General features: G+C 55.6%; 1 protein-coding gene and 2 long non-coding RNA genes across 9 annotated transcripts in view; 1 reads left to right on the forward strand and 2 right to left on the reverse strand.

Moving 5' to 3' along the window:
* On the reverse strand, positions 1 to 6,566 carry LOC132659618 (uncharacterized). The gene is made up of 2 exons (XR_009600219.1): positions 6,434 to 6,566; positions 1 to 5,030 (listed from the first exon to the last, which is right to left on the reverse strand). It is a non-coding gene; the product is annotated as an uncharacterized LOC132659618 (long non-coding RNA).
* ITGA5 (integrin subunit alpha 5) overlaps positions 3,285 to 18,001 on the forward strand; it is a 20,858-nt gene continuing 6,141 nt past the window's right edge. For 2 of the 6 annotated variants that reach the window (XM_042246630.1, XM_027967221.2), the window contains exons 1-19: positions 3,285 to 3,570; positions 9,803 to 9,933; positions 11,495 to 11,607; positions 11,740 to 11,860; positions 12,043 to 12,104; positions 12,195 to 12,240; positions 12,505 to 12,630; positions 12,854 to 12,898; positions 13,034 to 13,077; positions 14,944 to 15,000; positions 15,175 to 15,227; positions 15,509 to 15,717; positions 15,993 to 16,184; positions 16,407 to 16,452; positions 16,626 to 16,727; positions 16,925 to 16,980; positions 17,112 to 17,266; positions 17,582 to 17,719; positions 17,850 to 17,917. In XM_042246630.1, coding sequence (XP_042102564.1) covers positions 3,353 to 3,570; positions 9,803 to 9,933; positions 11,495 to 11,607; positions 11,740 to 11,860; positions 12,043 to 12,104; positions 12,195 to 12,240; positions 12,505 to 12,630; positions 12,854 to 12,898; positions 13,034 to 13,077; positions 14,944 to 15,000; positions 15,175 to 15,227; positions 15,509 to 15,717; positions 15,993 to 16,184; positions 16,407 to 16,452; positions 16,626 to 16,727; positions 16,925 to 16,980; positions 17,112 to 17,266; positions 17,582 to 17,719; positions 17,850 to 17,917 — 1,982 coding nt within the window. In that variant the 5' untranslated portion in view covers positions 3,285 to 3,352. Of the gene's footprint in view, positions 3,571 to 3,779; positions 4,908 to 9,160; positions 9,429 to 9,802; positions 9,934 to 11,494; positions 11,608 to 11,739; positions 11,861 to 12,042; positions 12,105 to 12,194; positions 12,241 to 12,504; positions 12,631 to 12,853; positions 12,899 to 13,033; positions 13,078 to 14,943; positions 15,001 to 15,174; positions 15,228 to 15,508; positions 15,718 to 15,992; positions 16,185 to 16,406; positions 16,453 to 16,625; positions 16,728 to 16,924; positions 16,981 to 17,111; positions 17,267 to 17,581; positions 17,720 to 17,849; positions 17,918 to 18,001 lie in introns of those variants that run through there. The other 4 variants (XM_042246632.2, XM_060414031.1, XM_042246631.1 and 1 more) reach the window with 2 other exon arrangements.
* Positions 13,478 to 18,001, reverse strand: part of LOC121819099 (uncharacterized) — a 20,775-nt gene continuing 16,251 nt past the window's right edge. For both annotated transcript variants that reach the window (XR_006059289.1, XR_009600218.1), the window contains exon 3: positions 13,478 to 17,994. This is a non-coding gene — a long non-coding RNA (uncharacterized LOC121819099). The remainder of the gene's footprint in view (positions 17,995 to 18,001) is intronic.

Genomic DNA, 18,001 nt, shown 5'->3' on the forward strand with positions numbered 1-18,001 from the left:
TTTATTTTTGGCTGTGCTGGGTCTTCATTGCTGCATGCAGGCTTTTTCTAGCAGCAGCAAGTAGGGGAGCTACTCTCTAGCTGCAGGCTTCTCACTGTGGTGTCTTCCCTTGTTGCAGAGCAGGGCTCTCGGTCGGTGTTCAGGGCCTTTGATAACTGAGGTGAGAGGGCTCATGTGGTGTCTTCCCTTGTTGCAGAGCAGGGCTCTCGGTCGGTGTTCAGGGCCTTTGATAACTGAGGTGAGAGGGCTCAGTAGTTGTGGCTCCGGGGCTTAGTTGCCCAGAGGCACGTGGAATCGTCCCAGATCAGGGATCAAACCTGTGTCCCTAACATTAGCAGGCAGATTCTTAACCCCGGGACCACCAGGGAAGTCCCAGCCCAGTTTAGAGGACTAAACTAACAGTGCTGTGGGAAAAGCAAGGACTTTTGGATCAGTTGGGGTGAAATTTGGATTTGGCCCCTTTCTTTCTGTTGCTCTTGTCTTAGTCACTTCACTCTCTGAGCCTCGGTTTTGTAATAATAAAGCGGGGATCCTAATGCCTCCAGTGCTGGATAGTTCAGAAGATGAAATGGGATAAAAGCCAAGCCCGAGGCCAGGCATATAGCATATGCTAAATAAACTGTTAATAGTCCTCACCTGTCTCCCACCCTGTTGAAACTTAGCATGGCTCCTAGCTCTAAAACTTTCACCTCTTTCCTAAACCCCTCTGTGGAAATACAGTCTTCCTGGTTCTAAGCTCCCGCCTTCAGGGCAGGCAGGCTGGTGACAGCAGGAGTCTGGTGAGTGTCCTGTCCTTGCCCTTCACCCTCTCTGCCCCTCTGTCAAGCAAACCGTGATTAATAACAACCAGTCATCACAGCAAATCATTCTTGCTGAGCAATGACGGGACAGAGGGTACCAGGGAGGTCAGATTTGAGAGAGGAAACAGAGACACCTGGAGACACACCGCCTGGTCAGACACAAGCTGAGATACACAGAGAAAAAGCTGACATGAGCCAGAGCATTTAGCGGGCAGTGGGCTAAGAGGAGACAGCATTGGATTTAGAGTCTAAACACTTAGGTTCTAGACTCGCCACTAACTCACTGGCTAGCCACATGACCTTGGACAAGTCTCTTGATTTCTCTACACCCATTTCCTCTTCTGAAGGAGAAAGTTGGGCTGATGACCCCTAGGAAACCCCTCTTGGCTGAACTTTCTAAGCAAGCTACCAGACCTGGAGGGCTACGCTGAAGCAGCTCTAACTAGGAGGGGACCCCAAGTGCAGGCCTGACCCAGGGCAGAGGAAGGGAGGGCCAGGCAGAGACAGGCATGGTGCAAGGAAAGGCAGGAGGTGTTGGGGCCACTTGGGAGAGGACTTATAAGGGCAGACAGAGCCAAGAGAGGAGGGATATTGGGGAGAGGAGAAAAGCCAGCCAGAGAATGACTAAGGGGCTCCCGGAGTAAACAGGAGCAGGGAATGGCCAGGGAGGGGGCCTGTTTGACTTGGCCAAGCTGGGGGGGTGGAGTGGGGAGGAGGACTGGGGCAGGACGCTATGTCCCCTGTCCCTCACCAAGGCTCCTGGGAGGAGCTGAGTCACACACCTCCCTCCCTGTACCCCTCCCCGCCCCCACCCCAAGCTTCCAGACCCTGGGAAAATCTAGAGAGCTTATGCCTGGTTGAAAAAGGAACGAGCTGGGTTCACACACACGTGCTCTGCTGAGTTATACAGGAGTCGGGCTTCATCGTGTCTCCTCCCAGAGAGGGTCTCAGCCCCCAGCTTGAGTAATTTTCACCTAGAGGTTACCTTCGCGGTAGTGCTGTGCTTTAAGATCCTGACCCGGAGATTCCTTGGGTTCCTCGCCTAAGAGAGGGTCAGGACCTGCAGATGTGGAAGTGGGACCAGAGCCAGCATCACCCCACGGTCTGACCAGCTGGCCTCTCCCTTGGGCTGCGCTGACTCTGGAGAGGGGCTTTTAAAAAAACAGCTGGGTGCTTTGGGACAGGAAGTAGAGTTTGAGAAGACTCCTAGCAAAGGAAAAAGTATTGATTCTCCGCGCTTGTATTCTGAGTCCCCCAAGCCAGAGTGGGCCAGGGACTGGAGAAGAGAAGGGTCAGAGTTCAGAGGGAGGGGTGCGTATTATTCTGGAAGGGGTGGAGTCCTGCAGGAAAAAGACAGGAAGAGGGCTGGAAAGGAGAGGAGGTTAGGAGAGAATCTAGGCCCCTTGGTCCCCCTCCCCCAGACTGAGATAAAGACTAGAATTCTGAAAGGTGATCTCATCACACAGAGCCAGGACTGGGGGAAGGGGTGGGCAGGGGGGTCACTGCCTTCTCCTGCTACAGTCGCTTCCTCTACAGTCATAGGGAATCTTGGGAGAATGGGGTCCTGGGTTCCAGCTCCCAGGCCATAAAGGCAATAGAAGCCAAATGTTGGGCCCCTTTGCAAAACACTACCCCCACTGCCACCTCCACCCCGACCCCATCCCTTCCTACAATTCTCCAGGTTTGTAGCAATCAGGCCAGTTTAATCAAGAAGACACAGAAGGGCCAAAGCAACCCCTTCTTCACCACCACCAGGCTCTTGGTCAACCTCCAGATTCTAGGAAGGGACATTTACAACCAAAAAGGGGGAGGCTTGGACCAGAAATCTCCTGGTGAATAACCGCAAACTCCCGGACTCCTGAGTTTTCAATTCTAGCAACTTGGGGGTGGGGCGTGGGGAGCGGAGAGCACTGTAAGTCCTCCATCAGATCAGGCTGACTGGGAGCACTCTGTACCTCAACTCCTGAGTCCCAAATCCAGCTGGCTGGAACCCAGGCACCCCGTGGCCCCGGAAGGCAAGGGGGAATCCCAGTTGGCCAGCTGCCAGAGGTGTCTCCTCTCTCTTTAGACCCCGGAGTCTCCTCCCTGAATTAGTGGGGGAGACCCCACACACATATTTCACACTCCCTCCGCCCTCCAGAGGTGATTCCTTTCCTCATTAGGAAATTCTCCACTCCCTTTTTCCGACTCCTTTTCCGAGCGTTTACGTTGTACATCTGGAAAGGATGCGAGAGGAAGGAGGGGGAAGCAGAGAGAAGGAGGGGGAGAACCCAAACCCGCCCAGTCTGACCCAGTCCAGACAACCGGCCTCCAGCTGGGGCTGGGGCGAGGGAAGTGGAGAGGTGCGGCCCCCCCACGCCCCTTCGGGGTGGGGGGCGCGGGCTCAGCGTTCCAGGGACCCAGGAATGCCCCCCCGCCCACCCCCCCGGCAGGCGGGGGGAGGGCTCAGCCGGGAGTTTGGCAAACTCCTCCCCGCGTTGAGTCATTCGCCTCTGGGAGGTTTAGGAAGCGGCTCCGGGTCGGTGGCCCCAGGACAGGGAAGAGCGGGCGCTATGGGGAGCCGGACGCCAGGGTCCCCTCTCCACGCCGTGCAGCTGCGCCGGGGCGCCCGGCGCGGCCCCCGGCTGCTGCCGTTGTTGCTGCTGCTGCTGCCGCCGCCGCCCCGGGTCGGGGGCTTCAATTTGGACGCGGAGGCCCCGGCAGTGCTCTCCGGGCCCCCGGGCTCCTTCTTCGGCTTCTCGGTGGAGTTTTACCGGCCGGGGACGGACGGGTGAGTTGAGGAGGGTTGGCGGCGGGCTGGCGGAGGGCGGGGGTGCGCGCCTGGAGACTGGGGGCGCGGCTGGAGTCTGGAGGGGACCGAGGCTTGAGTTTGGGAGGCGGAGTTTGGAGGAACTGGGGCTGGAGTTGGGGGCCCGCGCTAAAGTTGGGGGCCCGCGCTGGAGTAGGGAGGGGACAGTGGCCGGCGTGGTGGGGGGGTGGGCAGGAGTTTGAGAGCGATCAGCGGAGAGACATGTGTGGGGTGGGGAGAGGACACGAAGCTGCAAGCTGGAGAAGTCTGGGCAGGGGTCTTGCGGCCAAGAGAGAGGAGGGCGCGGGGAAGGAGAGCAGAGGGTCTCTGGTTGAGACTGGAGAACTGCGGGGACCGGAGGCGGATGGGGACGGAGAGGGGGCGCGGAGGCCAGGAGGCTTTCGAGAGCACTGGGGAACCCCGGGACCCCTGAGGGCCATTGTGCTCAGAGAGGACGAGACGAAGCAGAATGAGCTGTATGGTGTGTGTGTGTAGTAAGAAGGAAGTCGGAGGCTGAAGGGGTCCCGGAGGTTAAATGGGGGCCAGCCTCGTCCTCCCCTCCCCCCTCAACTCAGACTGGGAAAGACCCGGGAGGGGGATGGCGGCTCCCTCCCCTTCCTCCTCGGTCTCCTACTCAGCCCGCCACCCCCTACCCCATCTCTGTTCAGACGCGGGGATCCGGGAAGTTGGGAGAGTCCCGGGACTGTGGTCCTGGGGGGCGCTGGGGCTGGGGGCTGGCTCAGCCAAGGGCGGGTACTGGGATGTGTCGGGAGGGGTGTGTGTGCGCGCGTGAAGGGGGGTGGGCGGTTTCCCTCTTCCTCTAGCTCTTGGGAGGAAGAGAAAAGCTGATTTCCTGTAGCTAGTCGGCTGGAGCTGAACTGAGACCGGGACTTCTGGGGCTGGGGTCGGAAGCTGGGGAGACGCGGGCTCCGAGGGCCCAAGAGCGTCAGAACACAGGACCTCAGCGACCGGGAAGTCTCCAAGGAAGATCCCAGTTCCCAACTCAGCAGGGTAACAAGCAGCCTGGATCCTGTGTGCCCACAGGCTTGGGGAGACAAGCTGGGCAACATAAAAACAAGGGTGTTTGCTTAAATGTGGAGAGTGAGGTGTAGTAAGAGGGGAAGGAAGCTGCTCCCGGGCTGGGACAGGGACTCCCGGTGCCAGGTGACTGATCCTCGACCTCTGGAGGAGTCCTCTTTCTACGTCTGTCTCTGGGCCCTGAGCCCGCCACTGCTCCTCACCATCGCCCACACCACTGCTCTTCACCACCAGCACAACCACTCCTGGTATCCGGGTTTGATAGGCTCTCTGTCAAAGAGGTGAGCTGTTTTTACACATGCAGTTAGCTGGTATCTACTCATCCCGTTCCTTTTGGAGAAAAGGGGTTAATCTAGGTAATTCCACTTGGGTACAGGGACAGATTTCTCCTTTGTCTGGAGGACCTGAGGATGGGGAAAAAAGAAAGATGGTTAGGCTCCAGCTGTTGGTTCTGGACTATTCAAGGTCCCCACCCAACCCCCACCCCACCCCCCTGGCCTCTTGCCCAAACCCCATTGCATCACCCTGGCCTGGAGTCTCTGCCAGGCCTGGCCTCCCCAAGGCCCCCTCAAACTGCTTACCGCAACCCTAATGGAGAAGAGAAGAGGGAGGGAGGGGATGGGATCCTTCCCCACATCAGGGCACCAGGGCTGGGGTCAGTTATCTGGCTCTTTACCTTCCTCTTACCCAACCCCCACCTAACAAGAGTGTCATCTCCCTTTTAAAACATGCCTCTGAAACATCTGGACTTTCACACATTCCAGGTTCCCTAGGTGTCTGTTTGGCCCCTGGCCTGATCCTGCAGTCCCCAAAGCCCTTTTCTAGAGCAGGACCCAGCATTCTCAACCCCTCCCCCTCCCCTTCTGCTCATCTCTCCTCCCAAGAGAACCCAGGTGTCCAGCTTGCACACCTCCCCCTCTCGTTTTCTCTGTACAAAGCACTCTTAGAATAGGACTTGGAACATTCCACCTCCCCAGTGACCTCCCTCCCCACCACAGCTGGGCCTCCAAGCCCTCCTCCCTGCAGGGGACAAACATAGCCCCTCACCTGGGGCCATCACTGTTCTCAGCCTCCTCCCTCACCTCTCACGGTGGAAACTGAAAGGGCATCAGAGGGCAGGGTAAGCAGGCATCAGAGGGCAGGGTAAGCACGGAGAGAAGTTCCACGGTAGGAAAGGGCCAGGCTTTAAGTCAGGTTGAGCTGGGTGTGCATCCAGGCCCCACCTCTTGTTTTTTGTGTAACCTGGGGTGAGCTACTTAAGACTTAAATCTTGGAACCTGATCCTCTCCTGAAAATCAGACACCTACCTTATGAGGCTGTTCTGAGGACTAACTGAGACAATATGTATAAAGGGACCTGGTCCACAGAGGGTGATCAGTATACATGGGAGGCTTGACTTTTATGAGGTACCTAATTTCTGTTTCTGGTTCCCTCCTCCCTGCACACCACCTAGTTCATCTAAGTTTTTCACTATTTCTTCCTGGCTTTTAGTATTTGCTTATAGCAGTGATAGCTATAAGCACATTTCTTTGCATTTTCATACCAGTTTTTCTGTTGGATCATTACAAAAATCCTTGCCTTAGACAGATGAAGCTTACTGTCCCCATTGTGTGTATATATATGTATATATATTTATATTTCAGGAGTTATGACTGTGAAGGTTATGAAGGTTAGAACTAGAAGTTTGTTTAGAGACCATCCAAGGGCAACCCATCATCTTACAGGTAGAGAATTCAAGTCTTGGAAAGGGGAAATCAGTAACTTGGCCCAAGAGGTGCGCTTAAAAGGTGCACCAGCCTTAGCCTACCTCCTTAGCCCTTTGTAGTACTGCCACAAGTAGAGGCAACTCTTCCTCCTCAGCCAGCCAGGCATCTCCCTGGAGAGTACAATGGGGGACCCAGAACCAGGTGTTTCCTCTGGCCTGGCCAGGGCTGCTGTAGGACCTGCAGGAGCTGAGTCGGTCCGTTTGCTACTCTCCACCCCCGACCTTGTTAGGCCATCAGAGTCAAACAGTAACCATGTATTGAACAGGAACTTGGTTAATCAGAAGCCTGACTGGTGAGATAGTAGAGAGGAGGGGACAAATTGGCAACAAGGTAGACGAGGTAACAGGACTCCCAGCTTCTGGCTCTTCCATTGGAAAAGATTCTGAGTGATCCTGGACATGTGACTTAACTTCTCTGGGACTTAGTTTCCCCCTCTGTACAATGAAGACAGGGGACTGGATAAGCTGTATTTTTTGTTAACGTTTTCTTTCTTTTCCATCTTCCTTTCTTTCTTCCTTTTCTTCCTTCCTTCCTTTCTTTTTCTTTCTAATTCAAATGACATCTTACCAGGGCATTCTACATAAAACAGAGACAAGAGATTGCTCTGAAAGAAGGGGAGCAGTGTCAGGACCAAATTGGCTTCCGCTTACTCGATGTGGCAGCCCTGAGGCTTCTCCAAGAAAGTCCTCAATCCTGCAGATGCCCTCCTCGGCGCCTTCCAGCTGGGGCAGCCTGTGTCTCCAAGAACCAAGTCTAGTATACCAGGGTTCTGAGGCTTCAGAATAAATTATGGCAATTACTTTTTCCCTTGGTCTCCATAGTTTGGAAGAGTTTATCTGCCAAGCTGCGCTGAGGAAGGAATAATTAATTCCTTTTTCCTGTTTTTTATCAACTAGAAGTTAGAACAAGAAGACATCCATAGCTGCCAATCAGAGCTTCTGACCAATATGAGATAACCAGGTTCCCCACAGGAGTCGATATAATTACAGCCCAAAGCAAATACACTTGAGGTTTTAATTAGCCTGGGCTGCCTTATCAGGTAAATGCATGATTTCCGTTAGGCTTTCTGAATAATGAAAATAGCCCAAGGACCCTCTGTTGTTACCTTCTTGGACCCCTAGTAGGATCCATCTGCTGTAAGATTTAGGAAGCAGGAACCAGGAGTGGGAGAATAAGGATAAGCTATGTGAGGTGCCACGCCAGACACCGGGTGCCTTGCTCGGCAATGGGGGAGGGCACTATTGACTGGACTTGGAGGAGATGGGAAGGAAGGGCCATGCACCCTCAGTTGTAAGCCACAGGCGGTGCGGGGCAGGTCTGAGTTGGGATCTGTGTCCATCGCCTGCGTGCCAGACCCCTTGAACCTTCACTCAGCCACAGCCTAGGCCCCTGTCCCACAAGCCTGGGGGATTTATAAACCTTGTAAGGCCCCTCTCACACCTCCCTGCCCCCCCACAAACTCCAGGCTTCTTCCTCCGGCTTTGCTTCCCCCACCCAGGGAAGTGGTGGGAGAATTGGGGGTGGGAGTAGGGTCCCTTGGCCAAGGCCTGGAAGAGTATCAGAGCTCTGGAAGACTTTGAGGTAACCATTGCAACCTCTTCACCCAGAGGAAGCAGGAAAGGGTATTCCCAAGTCTCCACTGAGCTAGTGCCTGACCCAGAACTCCTGTACCACTGCTGTTTTCTGGAGCTGCCTCTGCTACAGGGGATTGCACCCCTCTTCTCCCCCAGCCCTGGGGCAAGGCAATCTCTCCCCAACACCAACCTCACCTACTAGGCCTGGCAGCCAACCAGGTCACTGTGCCTCTGAGTAGCCAGCTCCCACCCACCCCCAGCTGGCTGTACCGCCTGAGTGAGAGGGGTGGGGCCCAGCAGGCGGGTGGGAGACAAACGGAGAAGTGAGAGGTTGGAAACAGACAGGAAGCCACAGGCAGTAAACATTTCCTGTCCCCAGGGTAACCGAGGCTGGCACCCCACCCCCCATCACTCCAGGAACTCTCACTCCGGGCCTCCCCTCCTGTTGCTCTGGACCCTTCTTCTCCCTGCTCCGTCCTCATCCTCTGGTCCAGCCACCCTCACTTCAGTCCTTTGGAGCCGCCCTCTCTGGTGCTCCCATCCTGTTCCTCTTGGACACCACCCCTTCGCCCCTCCCCTACTCAGTGTGCCTGCCACTGTCACCCATCCTGTCTCCCAACCCATCCCCGTGTCTCACACACCCCTGATTTTGTGATCTCTATCATAACCTCAGACTTGGGGACTCCTGGTAAGAAAGGCTGATGAAGGGATCCAAATATCAAGAAAAGGATGGGTGTTGGGGGTGCTGAGAGCTGAAAGGGGCCAGAATCCAACAGAGATAGACAAGCCCAAGATGTGAGATAGAAGAACAAAGGGGGACAGACCTAAAACCAGAGCCAAGAGAACAAGCAGTCATGGGGCAGAGGAACAGATTGAGAAGCGGTGCCAGAGGCAGATACGGGAGCAGAGCAGAGGCCAAGGCTGGCAGGGACACTGGGTCAGTTGCCCCGGCTGCCAGATGCAGTCCTCATGGGAGACTCTGGAAGAGAAAGCCCAGAGGGCTGCCAGCTGCACTGAGGCCTTGGAGGCAAAGGACCCAGAAGTGATAGAGGCAGAGCCAGAGGCAGGAAGATTACCCAGGACCTTCGCTGACACCACGCCATTACAGAGGACCCCCAGCAAAGGCAACCTCCTCCTCGTCCTCTCAGGGGGAACGAGGCACCGTGTCCATAACTGAGAGCCAGCAGAGTAAGATCTGAATTTGGATTTGAGGGATGGTGTATGGGAAAGGTGTTAAGAGGCTGAGACAGAGATCCAGTTGGGATGGGGAAGTCCCACCGGAGCCCAGGGTGAGGGCAGGCCCAGGCCCCGGGGAACAATCTGTTCTCACCATCCTCCAGGGCCTCTCTCCACTTCTACTGCCTGATTTCCAAGCCTCACATTTTCCTCCTACACACCCCAGGGCTGGGCAGCCGGACGCCTGGGTCTTGCCCAGAGAAGGGCTTTGGCTTGGGAGCAGAGGGTAGGTAAAAGGACTCTGGGGTTCCAGGGGCTGCACCTCCAGTCTTCGCAGGTCCATAGGGGAGATGGGGAAGTTGGGGTCCAGGCCCTCTGGCCCCAACCCCTTCCCAGAATTGACTCTGGTTCCTCCCTCTAATGACAGGGGAAGGTAGGAAAGGAGAGGGTCGGGGGAGGGGGAGGAGGGGCTGTGTTAGTGACAGCGGCACATGGGGACCGCCTGACTCCAGCCTGTGCCTCTGGCATCCGTGGCATCTTCGGAGATATAAATACAACTCGGGGGGCATCTATCCCACCCCCAGCCAGCCCCTCCCCGCCTGGGGAGACTGTAGAAGAGTTAGGAGCCCCCCTGAAACGCCTCTCCTTTCCTCTCCGCAGGGTCAGCGTGCTGGTGGGGGCGCCCAAGGCTAACACCAGCCAGCCGGGAGTGCTGCAGGGCGGTGCCGTCTACCTCTGCCCCTGGGGCACCAGCCCGGCACAGTGCACCCCCATTGAATTTGACAGCAAAGGTAACCCGCTTCGCAGGTCGGGGAGGGACTAAAGGGTGGGACTGAGGCTTGGAGGCGGGGCCCAGGCGGGATCGGGAGCGCGGGGCGGAGCCTAACCAGCTCCAGGGCCACGTGCTCCCGGGCTCTGGGACTCCAGCTCTGCGCAGCAGCGGTGCAGCGGCTCCCCGTGGCACTCACACCACGTTCCCAGTCCAGCCCAGCCCAAGGAGGGCGGGCATGATTCAGAAACATGTGGCTCTCATTTTCCCTGAATCACCCACACTCTGGGAGGCCAGGGCAGTAACACAAAGACAGGGAGAGTCACAGAACCTAGTCCAATTCTTTTAACTAAGCACTGACTAAGTGATAATGCGTGCCAGGCTCTGTGCTGTGTGCTGCAGGGGCTTGAAACATGATTAAGCCACCGACCTCAAGGAGCTTAAGGTCCCGAGTAGATGCAGAGATGGACCAAGGGAGACAGGCTGAGAAATAGTAATAACAGCTAACACTTGAAGAACAGTTGCTATGCACTGGGCAACGTTGTTGGCACTTTACACATATTAACGCACTTCATCCTTTGAATGAGGGCATGAGGTATTATTATCCCCATTTTATGGGAAATGGGTTAAGTAACTTGTCTAAGGTCACACAGCTAGTAAAAGGTGGAGCAGGGATATGAACTTGAGCAGTCTGGCTCCATACAGCAACTGGGGTGAGGGGACAAAAGAGGAGAGCATCAAAAGACAGAGACAGTGAGGGAGGGGTGGTGTAAGAGCACAAAACCAATTGATTTTTTTAAAGTATATATTTATTTATGTGGCTGCATCCAGTCTTCGTCGTGGCATTCGCGTAGATCTTTCATCGAGGTCCACGGACAGGCTAGTTGTGGTGCACAGGCTTAGTTGCTCTGAAGTGTGTGAGATCTTAGTTCCCTGACCAGGGATGGAACCTATGTCCCCTGCATTGAAAAGTGGATTCTTCACCACTGAACCATCAGGGAAGTCCCTGATTATTAGTATTTTTTTAATCTGAAAGACAAGTGAGAAGCAAAGGAATAAGAAAGGCTGTATTAAGAAAGGCAGAGAGGGCTTGGAAGGATAGAGACAGACAGACAGACAGATGCATGAACACACACACACACATAGACAGGGCAGAGATCCAGAACTGTAAGAGAGGTCCAGGTCATAGAACAGGTGCTAAGACACAAGCCCAGGTGTAGACAGACGTGCACCCAGAGGGTTGCCCTGTCAGGAAATAGGCATTCTTCCCCACCTTATCACAAGCATCCTTGTCCCAGCTGGGTGAGGAGGCGAGCACACCAGGGGACTGCAGCTCTAGAAACCCCAGGTTCTGTGTGTGTGCACGAGTACATATGTGCACACGTGGGTGTATGTGCACACGCGCAGCAGCAGATGAGTCGGGCCACAACAAGCAGATTGTAAAGACCCTTCCTCATTTTCCCTCCCATGAGTCATGGACTCAGGGCTTGCAAGTGCTGAGATACCCCTAGGCTGAGGGCAGGGGCTGCTCTAAGGCTTGGCTGCCCACAGCTGGCATGACCCCACTTTATCACTTCCCCAAGGCTCTCGGATCTTGGAGTCCTCAACGTCCAGCCCAGAGGGAGAGGAGCCTGTGGAGTACAAGTCCCTGCAGTGGTTTGGAGCGACAGTGCGAGCCCATGGCTCCTCCATCTTGGTGAGGGCCCAGCAGGCTGAGTGCCATGATGGGCCGGAGGGGTAGTGGTTGGGGATAACAGCACAGTGAGGAGGGAGGGAAGAGAGGCCCTGTGGACTAAACCTGGCACCGCCTCCTCCTGGGCCCTCCCAGGCCTGTGCTCCCCTCTACAGCTGGCGCACCGAGAAGGAGCCGCAGAGTGATCCCGTGGGCACCTGCTACCTCTCCACAGGCAACTTCACCCGGATTCTGGAATATGCACCCTGCCGCTCAGGTAGCGCAGGGGTGGCGTGAGTCCCCACAGTCCCCCACCCCCAACGGCCTTGATAGCCCACTCTCTGGCCCAGGGAGGTCCTTTCTAGGGCCCCCTCTCCCCTTGCCTTCCCCAAACTCTCTGCTGTTTCCTGCCTGACCCTTCTATGCAGAGCGTCTTCCCACCTCCTTCTCCTCTTGCAGATTTCAGCCAAGAAGCAGGGCAGGGTTACTGCCAAGGGGGCTTCAGTGCCGAGTTCACCAAGGTGAGAAGGGATCTGGGAGGAACCTGGCTGTGGGTAGTGGATGCAGGGGAATCAGGACCAGATGCTGACTCACCTTCTTCCCCTGCACAGACTGGGCGTGTGGTCCTGGGTGGACCAGGGAGCTATTTCTGGCAAGGTGAGTCCTTCCTCCACTGTCCCTGCGTCCGTCTCCCGCACCCAGCCTCTCATCCCTCTCTCAGCCCAAGACCACCATCCTTCCTTCCTCTGCCCCTGTCCCAGTACTCCTCTTCCTGTCCTCTGAGACTTACCTGTCCTCTCCCACCAGCCTCCAAAAGCTTCCCCTCCTTGAACCAGACTCCTGAATGTCTCCCCATCAGCCCCCAGTGCCGCAATCCCTGCCACCTCCTTCTCCGGCCATCCCCTCTATCCCCTTCTCCAGGCCAGATCCTGTCCGCCACCCAGGAGCAGATTGCAGAATCCTATTATCCCGGGTACCTGATCAACCCAGTTCGGGGACAGCTGCAGACTCGCCAAGCCAGTTCCATCTACGATGACAGCTACCTGGGTGAGTGAGTAAATGGGTGGGAGCTGCAGGGGGAGAACCTGAGGGGGGGCCCCTGTCCTCCTCACCCCTCGCCTCCCTTCTCCCACCCAGGCATCCCCAGCCCCTGGCCCCATGTGTCATGTGTGGGTTGACTATGAAGGCTCAGTAGGGGTGGGGAAGGGATGGGCCAATACAGAGGGGTCCCCAAAGCAAGAAACCTAATATCCATCCACCTGTCCCCCAGGATACTCTGTGGCTGTGGGTGAATTCAGTGGTGATGATAGAGAAGGTGAGTGTGTCCCCAGGCTGGGGCCAAGGGAGGGGGCAGATGAAGACCCCAGATCTGGAGCCCCAAGGACTGAGACATTTTTGTCTGACTCCCCTTCCCCTGCCCTTAGCCTGCAACCTTTTCTTCCCTTTCCAGACTTCGTTGCTGGTGTGCCCAAAGGGAACCTCACCTACGGCTATGTAAGGCCCAGCCTGACCCTCCCTCCCCTCACCCCCTCCCCTGCCTAATCACAAAGAACCATGCATGATGATTTGGGAGGGTTCAAAAAGTGGACCAGAACACAGGCTCTTGGGTCAGACCAGGGTTCAAGTTCTGGCACTTACTCTGGATGAATCTGTGATTTATTCCTATCCCACTTCATTCTGTAAAAATCTGAGTCTGCTTAACCTCTCTGAGCCTCACTCTTCTCTAAATAATGGGATAATAATAGTTCTGACCTCACAAGGCTCTTGTAAGGATGAAGTGAGATAAGGCACGTGAAAGTACTTAGTGAACTCTTAGGCAGGGTACAACTGTAGTTGTTATTATTAGACCATGGCGAGTGCTTTAAAAAGGATATAGATAAGAATGCCATAGGAGTCCATTCAATTACCAACATTTATTAGGGCAAGGTATGAGATACGAAGATGAATAAGACATCACACCCCGTCTTGTACGGCTTCTAATCAAGTATGTAAGATAAGACATACCTATGATGGTAATCTAGCTTGCAGCTCTTAGGCATACGCCCCTCAGTGCATCGGGCGCTGTCCACTCGTGGTTTCTATTCTTCCCAACAAGCTTATCGGGGGAGATATTACCAGTCACATTTTACATATGAGAAAGCTGAGACTCGAAGAGACCAAGTAAGTTGTTTAAGATCACTAGTTAGTAAGTGGCTAGACAGAGATTTAAAACCAGACCTGTCTTATTCCAAAGTCAGCATTCTTTCTGCACTAACATAAGTTTCAGAAAAGTGGTTAAGATGAGTAAGAACCTCCTTTCTAGGGTGGGGATGGATCAGAAAAGGTTCTGTGAAAGGCCAGAGGAGATGAGGAAACACAGCATCCTAGACAGGAGCATGAGAAAAGCGTGGAAGGAAAGGGAAACAGTTCAGGCCAGTTTAGCATGGGCTGACTGACAGTGGAGAGACTGAAGAGAGACTGGGGGAGTCCTTGGTGCTCCAGTTGCTATGAATCCATGCTTTCAATGCAAGGGGTCTGGGTTCAGTCCCTGAACATGAGGGAACTAGATCCCTTATGTCACAACGAAAGATCCTGCACGCCACAACTAAGACCCAGTGCAGCCAAACAAACAAAAAAAAGAGAGGCTGGGCAAAAACAGGTTGGGTGCAGAGTCTCCAGGGCCTCAGAGGACCAGCCAGTAAGCTGAGATTGGGCCATGGCTGCGGGGAAACACCACGATTTCCCAAGCCAGCAGTGTCCCTCCTAGACCAACTCTAGGGTGATCAGTCTCGGTGCCGTGGGGAAGGGCACTGGGGGGAAGGGAATGTCCAAAGCAAGGGGAGACCAGGACTTTCTCCAGCATTCCTTGGGGAGGGCTCACACCAGAGGAATAGCAGCAAGACTGGGGAAGAGAATGAGGAGTCAAGAGACCAGTAGAGCCCATCACTAAGGGGCGACATGGGCGAGACATGAGTGTATGTGGTTTGGGAGGGCTGGGGCATGAGGCTTCAATCATTCAGCTAATAATTAGTGAGTGTCTGCTCTCACCAAGCATGACTTTAAGCTCTGGGGAGAAAGCAAAGAATAAAACAGCTCCTGCCTTCACTGATCTCACATTCTAGTAGGTAGATCAGATGCACAACAGACAGATAAGTACAGAATCTCTCAGTAGTGGTTGATAGGTGACATGGAGGAAAACAATGAAGTCCACCTGAGATGGAGCCACTAGTATAGAGATAAGACTATGGCGAAGGCAAAGCAAAGAAGGGAATTACGGGACAAGTGGTCTGTGTCTCCAAGGAATGACTGCCCCTGGGTATCCTGCACCCATCTGTCCTCCATCCAAGTCTGGGACCAATGGGTGTATCTCCTCATCCCCAGGTCACCATCCTTAATGGCTCAGACATCCGGTCCCTCTACAACTTTTCAGGGGAACAGGTGAGGACACCCCCTCTACAACCCAGCTTGGCCCTCTGCCAACCAAGCCCTGGCCCTGAGTCATAAGCTCAGCCCAACTTCTCAGGCTCCCTGGAGTCCCTGACTTCCCCCCACAGCCCTTGTTGATTGACTCCCTGGTACTGACCTGCTGCTGCCGCTCTGTCCCCCCACCAGATGGCCTCCTACTTTGGCTACGCAGTGGCCGCCACAGACATCAACGGGGATGGGTGAGTAGTGGAGAAGGCACAGCGGTGCCCTCCCCAGGGGCGAGGAGTGGGGGTGGGACAGAAAAATGCAAGGAGAGTTCCTCTCTGGATTCTCCTCCTGCCTGCATACCCTCGGCTCAGGGGCAAGGAGAGAGCTGAGCGCCAAAGGCCAGATCTCAGGTCTCTCCCTTGGGTGGGAAAGAGCCGGGAATCCAGGATGCTTGGGCTTTCCTGGTGCTGAGACTGAAGAGGGGATGGGGAAGGACACGGTCTCAGGATGCCGGTGTTTCCCCCATCCTCAGGCTGGACGACTTGCTGGTAGGGGCGCCCCTGCTCATGGAGCGGACAGCTGATGGGCGGCCGCAGGAGGTGGGCAGGGTCTACATCTACCTGCAGCGCCTGGCTGGCATGGAGCCCACGCCCACCCTGACCCTCACTGGCCAGGATGAGTTTGGCCGGTTCGGCAGCTCCCTGACCCCCCTGGGGGACCTAGACCAGGATGGCTACAATGGTAAGCACGCTATGGGCTCGAGTGGCTGAGGAGGAGCCAGGGGCCTGAGTCAGAAGGGATCTGGGGAGAGGTAACTGTCAGATAAGATAACCAAGACCTCCCAGCGTCTCCTGGAGGATTTTAATCCCAATGTCTAGATCTTGGGGCTTGAAGAGTTTAGCATACTGGGAATGACAGATGGGAAAAATAGGATCCTGGGTCCTGGGGTCTGGTGGTAGAGATTTGAACTCCTGGATTCCTGGCCTGCTGACTGGTGTGTGTTGTGTATTTTGCAGATGTAGCCATTGGGGCTGCCTTTGGTGGAGAGAACCGGCAGGGAGTGGTGTTTATATTCCCTGGGGGCCCAGGGGGTTTGGCGTCTAAGCCTTCCCAGGTTCTGCTGCCCCTGTGGGCAGCTGGCCAGACACCGGACTTCTTTGGCTCTGCCCTTCGAGGAGGCCGAGACCTAGACGGCAATGGATACCCTGGTGAGTGGTGCCCGAGGCCCCTTTCACCTGAGAATTCCCTGGTCGCAGACCCCCTAGCCTCTCTAATGTATTTGCCTAAGCTCCTGGGTGCAGTTCTAGGATGTGCCACCAGATGGCGATGCCCCCTCACTTTAGCCTCCTTGAAAAGGCAGCTAGAAAGGGTTGGGAAGAATTCTGTTTGGGGGCCTGCTATATGGGGTAGTTTCTTTTGATTTCTTGCAGATCTGATTGTGGGGTCCTTTGGTGTAGACAAGGCTGTGGTATACAGGTATGAACTCGGGCAGGGGATAGCCTGGGAAACACGGGAACTGGGGGATTTCTCAACAGGGCTGAGTTTGGGGAAGTATACAAACTGGGATCCTGGAGCTTGGGCATCGGCTTCCTGTGCCCGGGTTCCTGAGGAGCCTTAGTTCTTTGACCCCCCACTTTCACTCTTGGCAGGGGTCGCCCCATCGTGTCTGCCAGTGCCTCCCTCACCATCTTTCCCGCCATGTTCAACCCAGAAGAGCACAGCTGCAGCTTGGAGGGAAACCCTGTGACTTGGTGAGGGGGGGGGTGGAGGAGGGAGATTGCAGGATGGAGTCTGGGGGTACCTCATCTGTGCCTGGAAGTGGGGAGGGTGAGCAGGCCTTTGAAAGGGGGCACATGGGCCTGTCCCAGTCCGGGTCTGTCTGGGAGGCAGGCAGAGAATACAATGCCTGTTCTAGGTGAATACACCAGCTTTCCTTTTGGTCCTCTAGCATCAATCTCAGCTTCTGCCTCAATGCTTCTGGAAAACATGTTCCTGACTCCATCGGTGAGGGAGACTGCATGAACCTTTCGGGCACTGGGGCGGGGGTGGAAGGGCTGGGGACCTGGGGACCTCTTTTCTCTCTGGATAAATTAGGAGAGGGGAAGATGCTGCTTAACGTACATGCACGGCCACAGGCTTCACGGTGGAGCTCCAGTTGGACTGGCAGAAGCAGAAGGGCGGGGTACGGCGGGCACTGTTCCTGGCCTCCCGACAGGCCACCCTGACCCAGACCCTGCTCATCCAGAACGGGGCTCGGGAGGACTGCAGAGAGATGAAGATCTACCTCAGGGTAGGGGCAGGAGGGCGGGGCGTGGACTGGCTTGGGGAGGGTGGCCACATAGAACCGGGGACCCGTCCTGAAGGGAAGAGGACTGGGAGATTCCAGTGAAGGTCCTGGGTCTTTGGGGGGCTGGGGCAGAGTGCCTTTCTGTCCGAGGAGCTGGGAACCAGGCTGCCTCAGAAGCAATGAGCGCGGTTGTTGGGACACCTAAATTCTTGAGGGTCTTGCATGGACAAAGGGAGATGTGAGAGGATGAGGAGCAGGGTCGCCAAGTCCCCTGTGTCCCCTGACTCTGTGAACCCTCCCCCCCCACCGCCGCCCCAGAACGAATCAGAGTTTCGAGATAAACTCTCCCCGATTCACATCGCCCTCAATTTCTCCCTGGACCCTCAAGCCCCAGTGGACAGCCATGGCCTCCGGCCAGTCCTACACTACCAGAGCAAGAGCCGCATAGAGGACAAGGTGAGGCAGGGTGGGGAGACAGGCCAGGAGGAGAGGGGCCTGGGCCTCTGGGGGCGGGGCCCTGGAGCGGGGAGCTGACAGCTTGGGAGGCAGTCGCAACTCCCCCTCTCACGGCTGCCCCACTCTCCAGGCTCAGATCTTGCTGGATTGTGGAGAAGACAATATCTGTGTGCCAGACCTACAGCTGGAAGTGTTTGGGTGAGTGAAGGCTGACGTCAGGCTGGGGGTTCCAGATGCTGAAGTCGCCTAGCAGGACACATGGAGCTTGGAAGCACCTGGCAC

This window comes from Ovis aries, chromosome 3, assembly GCF_016772045.2.
Source record: "Ovis aries strain OAR_USU_Benz2616 breed Rambouillet chromosome 3, ARS-UI_Ramb_v3.0, whole genome shotgun sequence".
Taxonomy (NCBI): domain Eukaryota; kingdom Metazoa; phylum Chordata; class Mammalia; order Artiodactyla; family Bovidae; genus Ovis; species Ovis aries.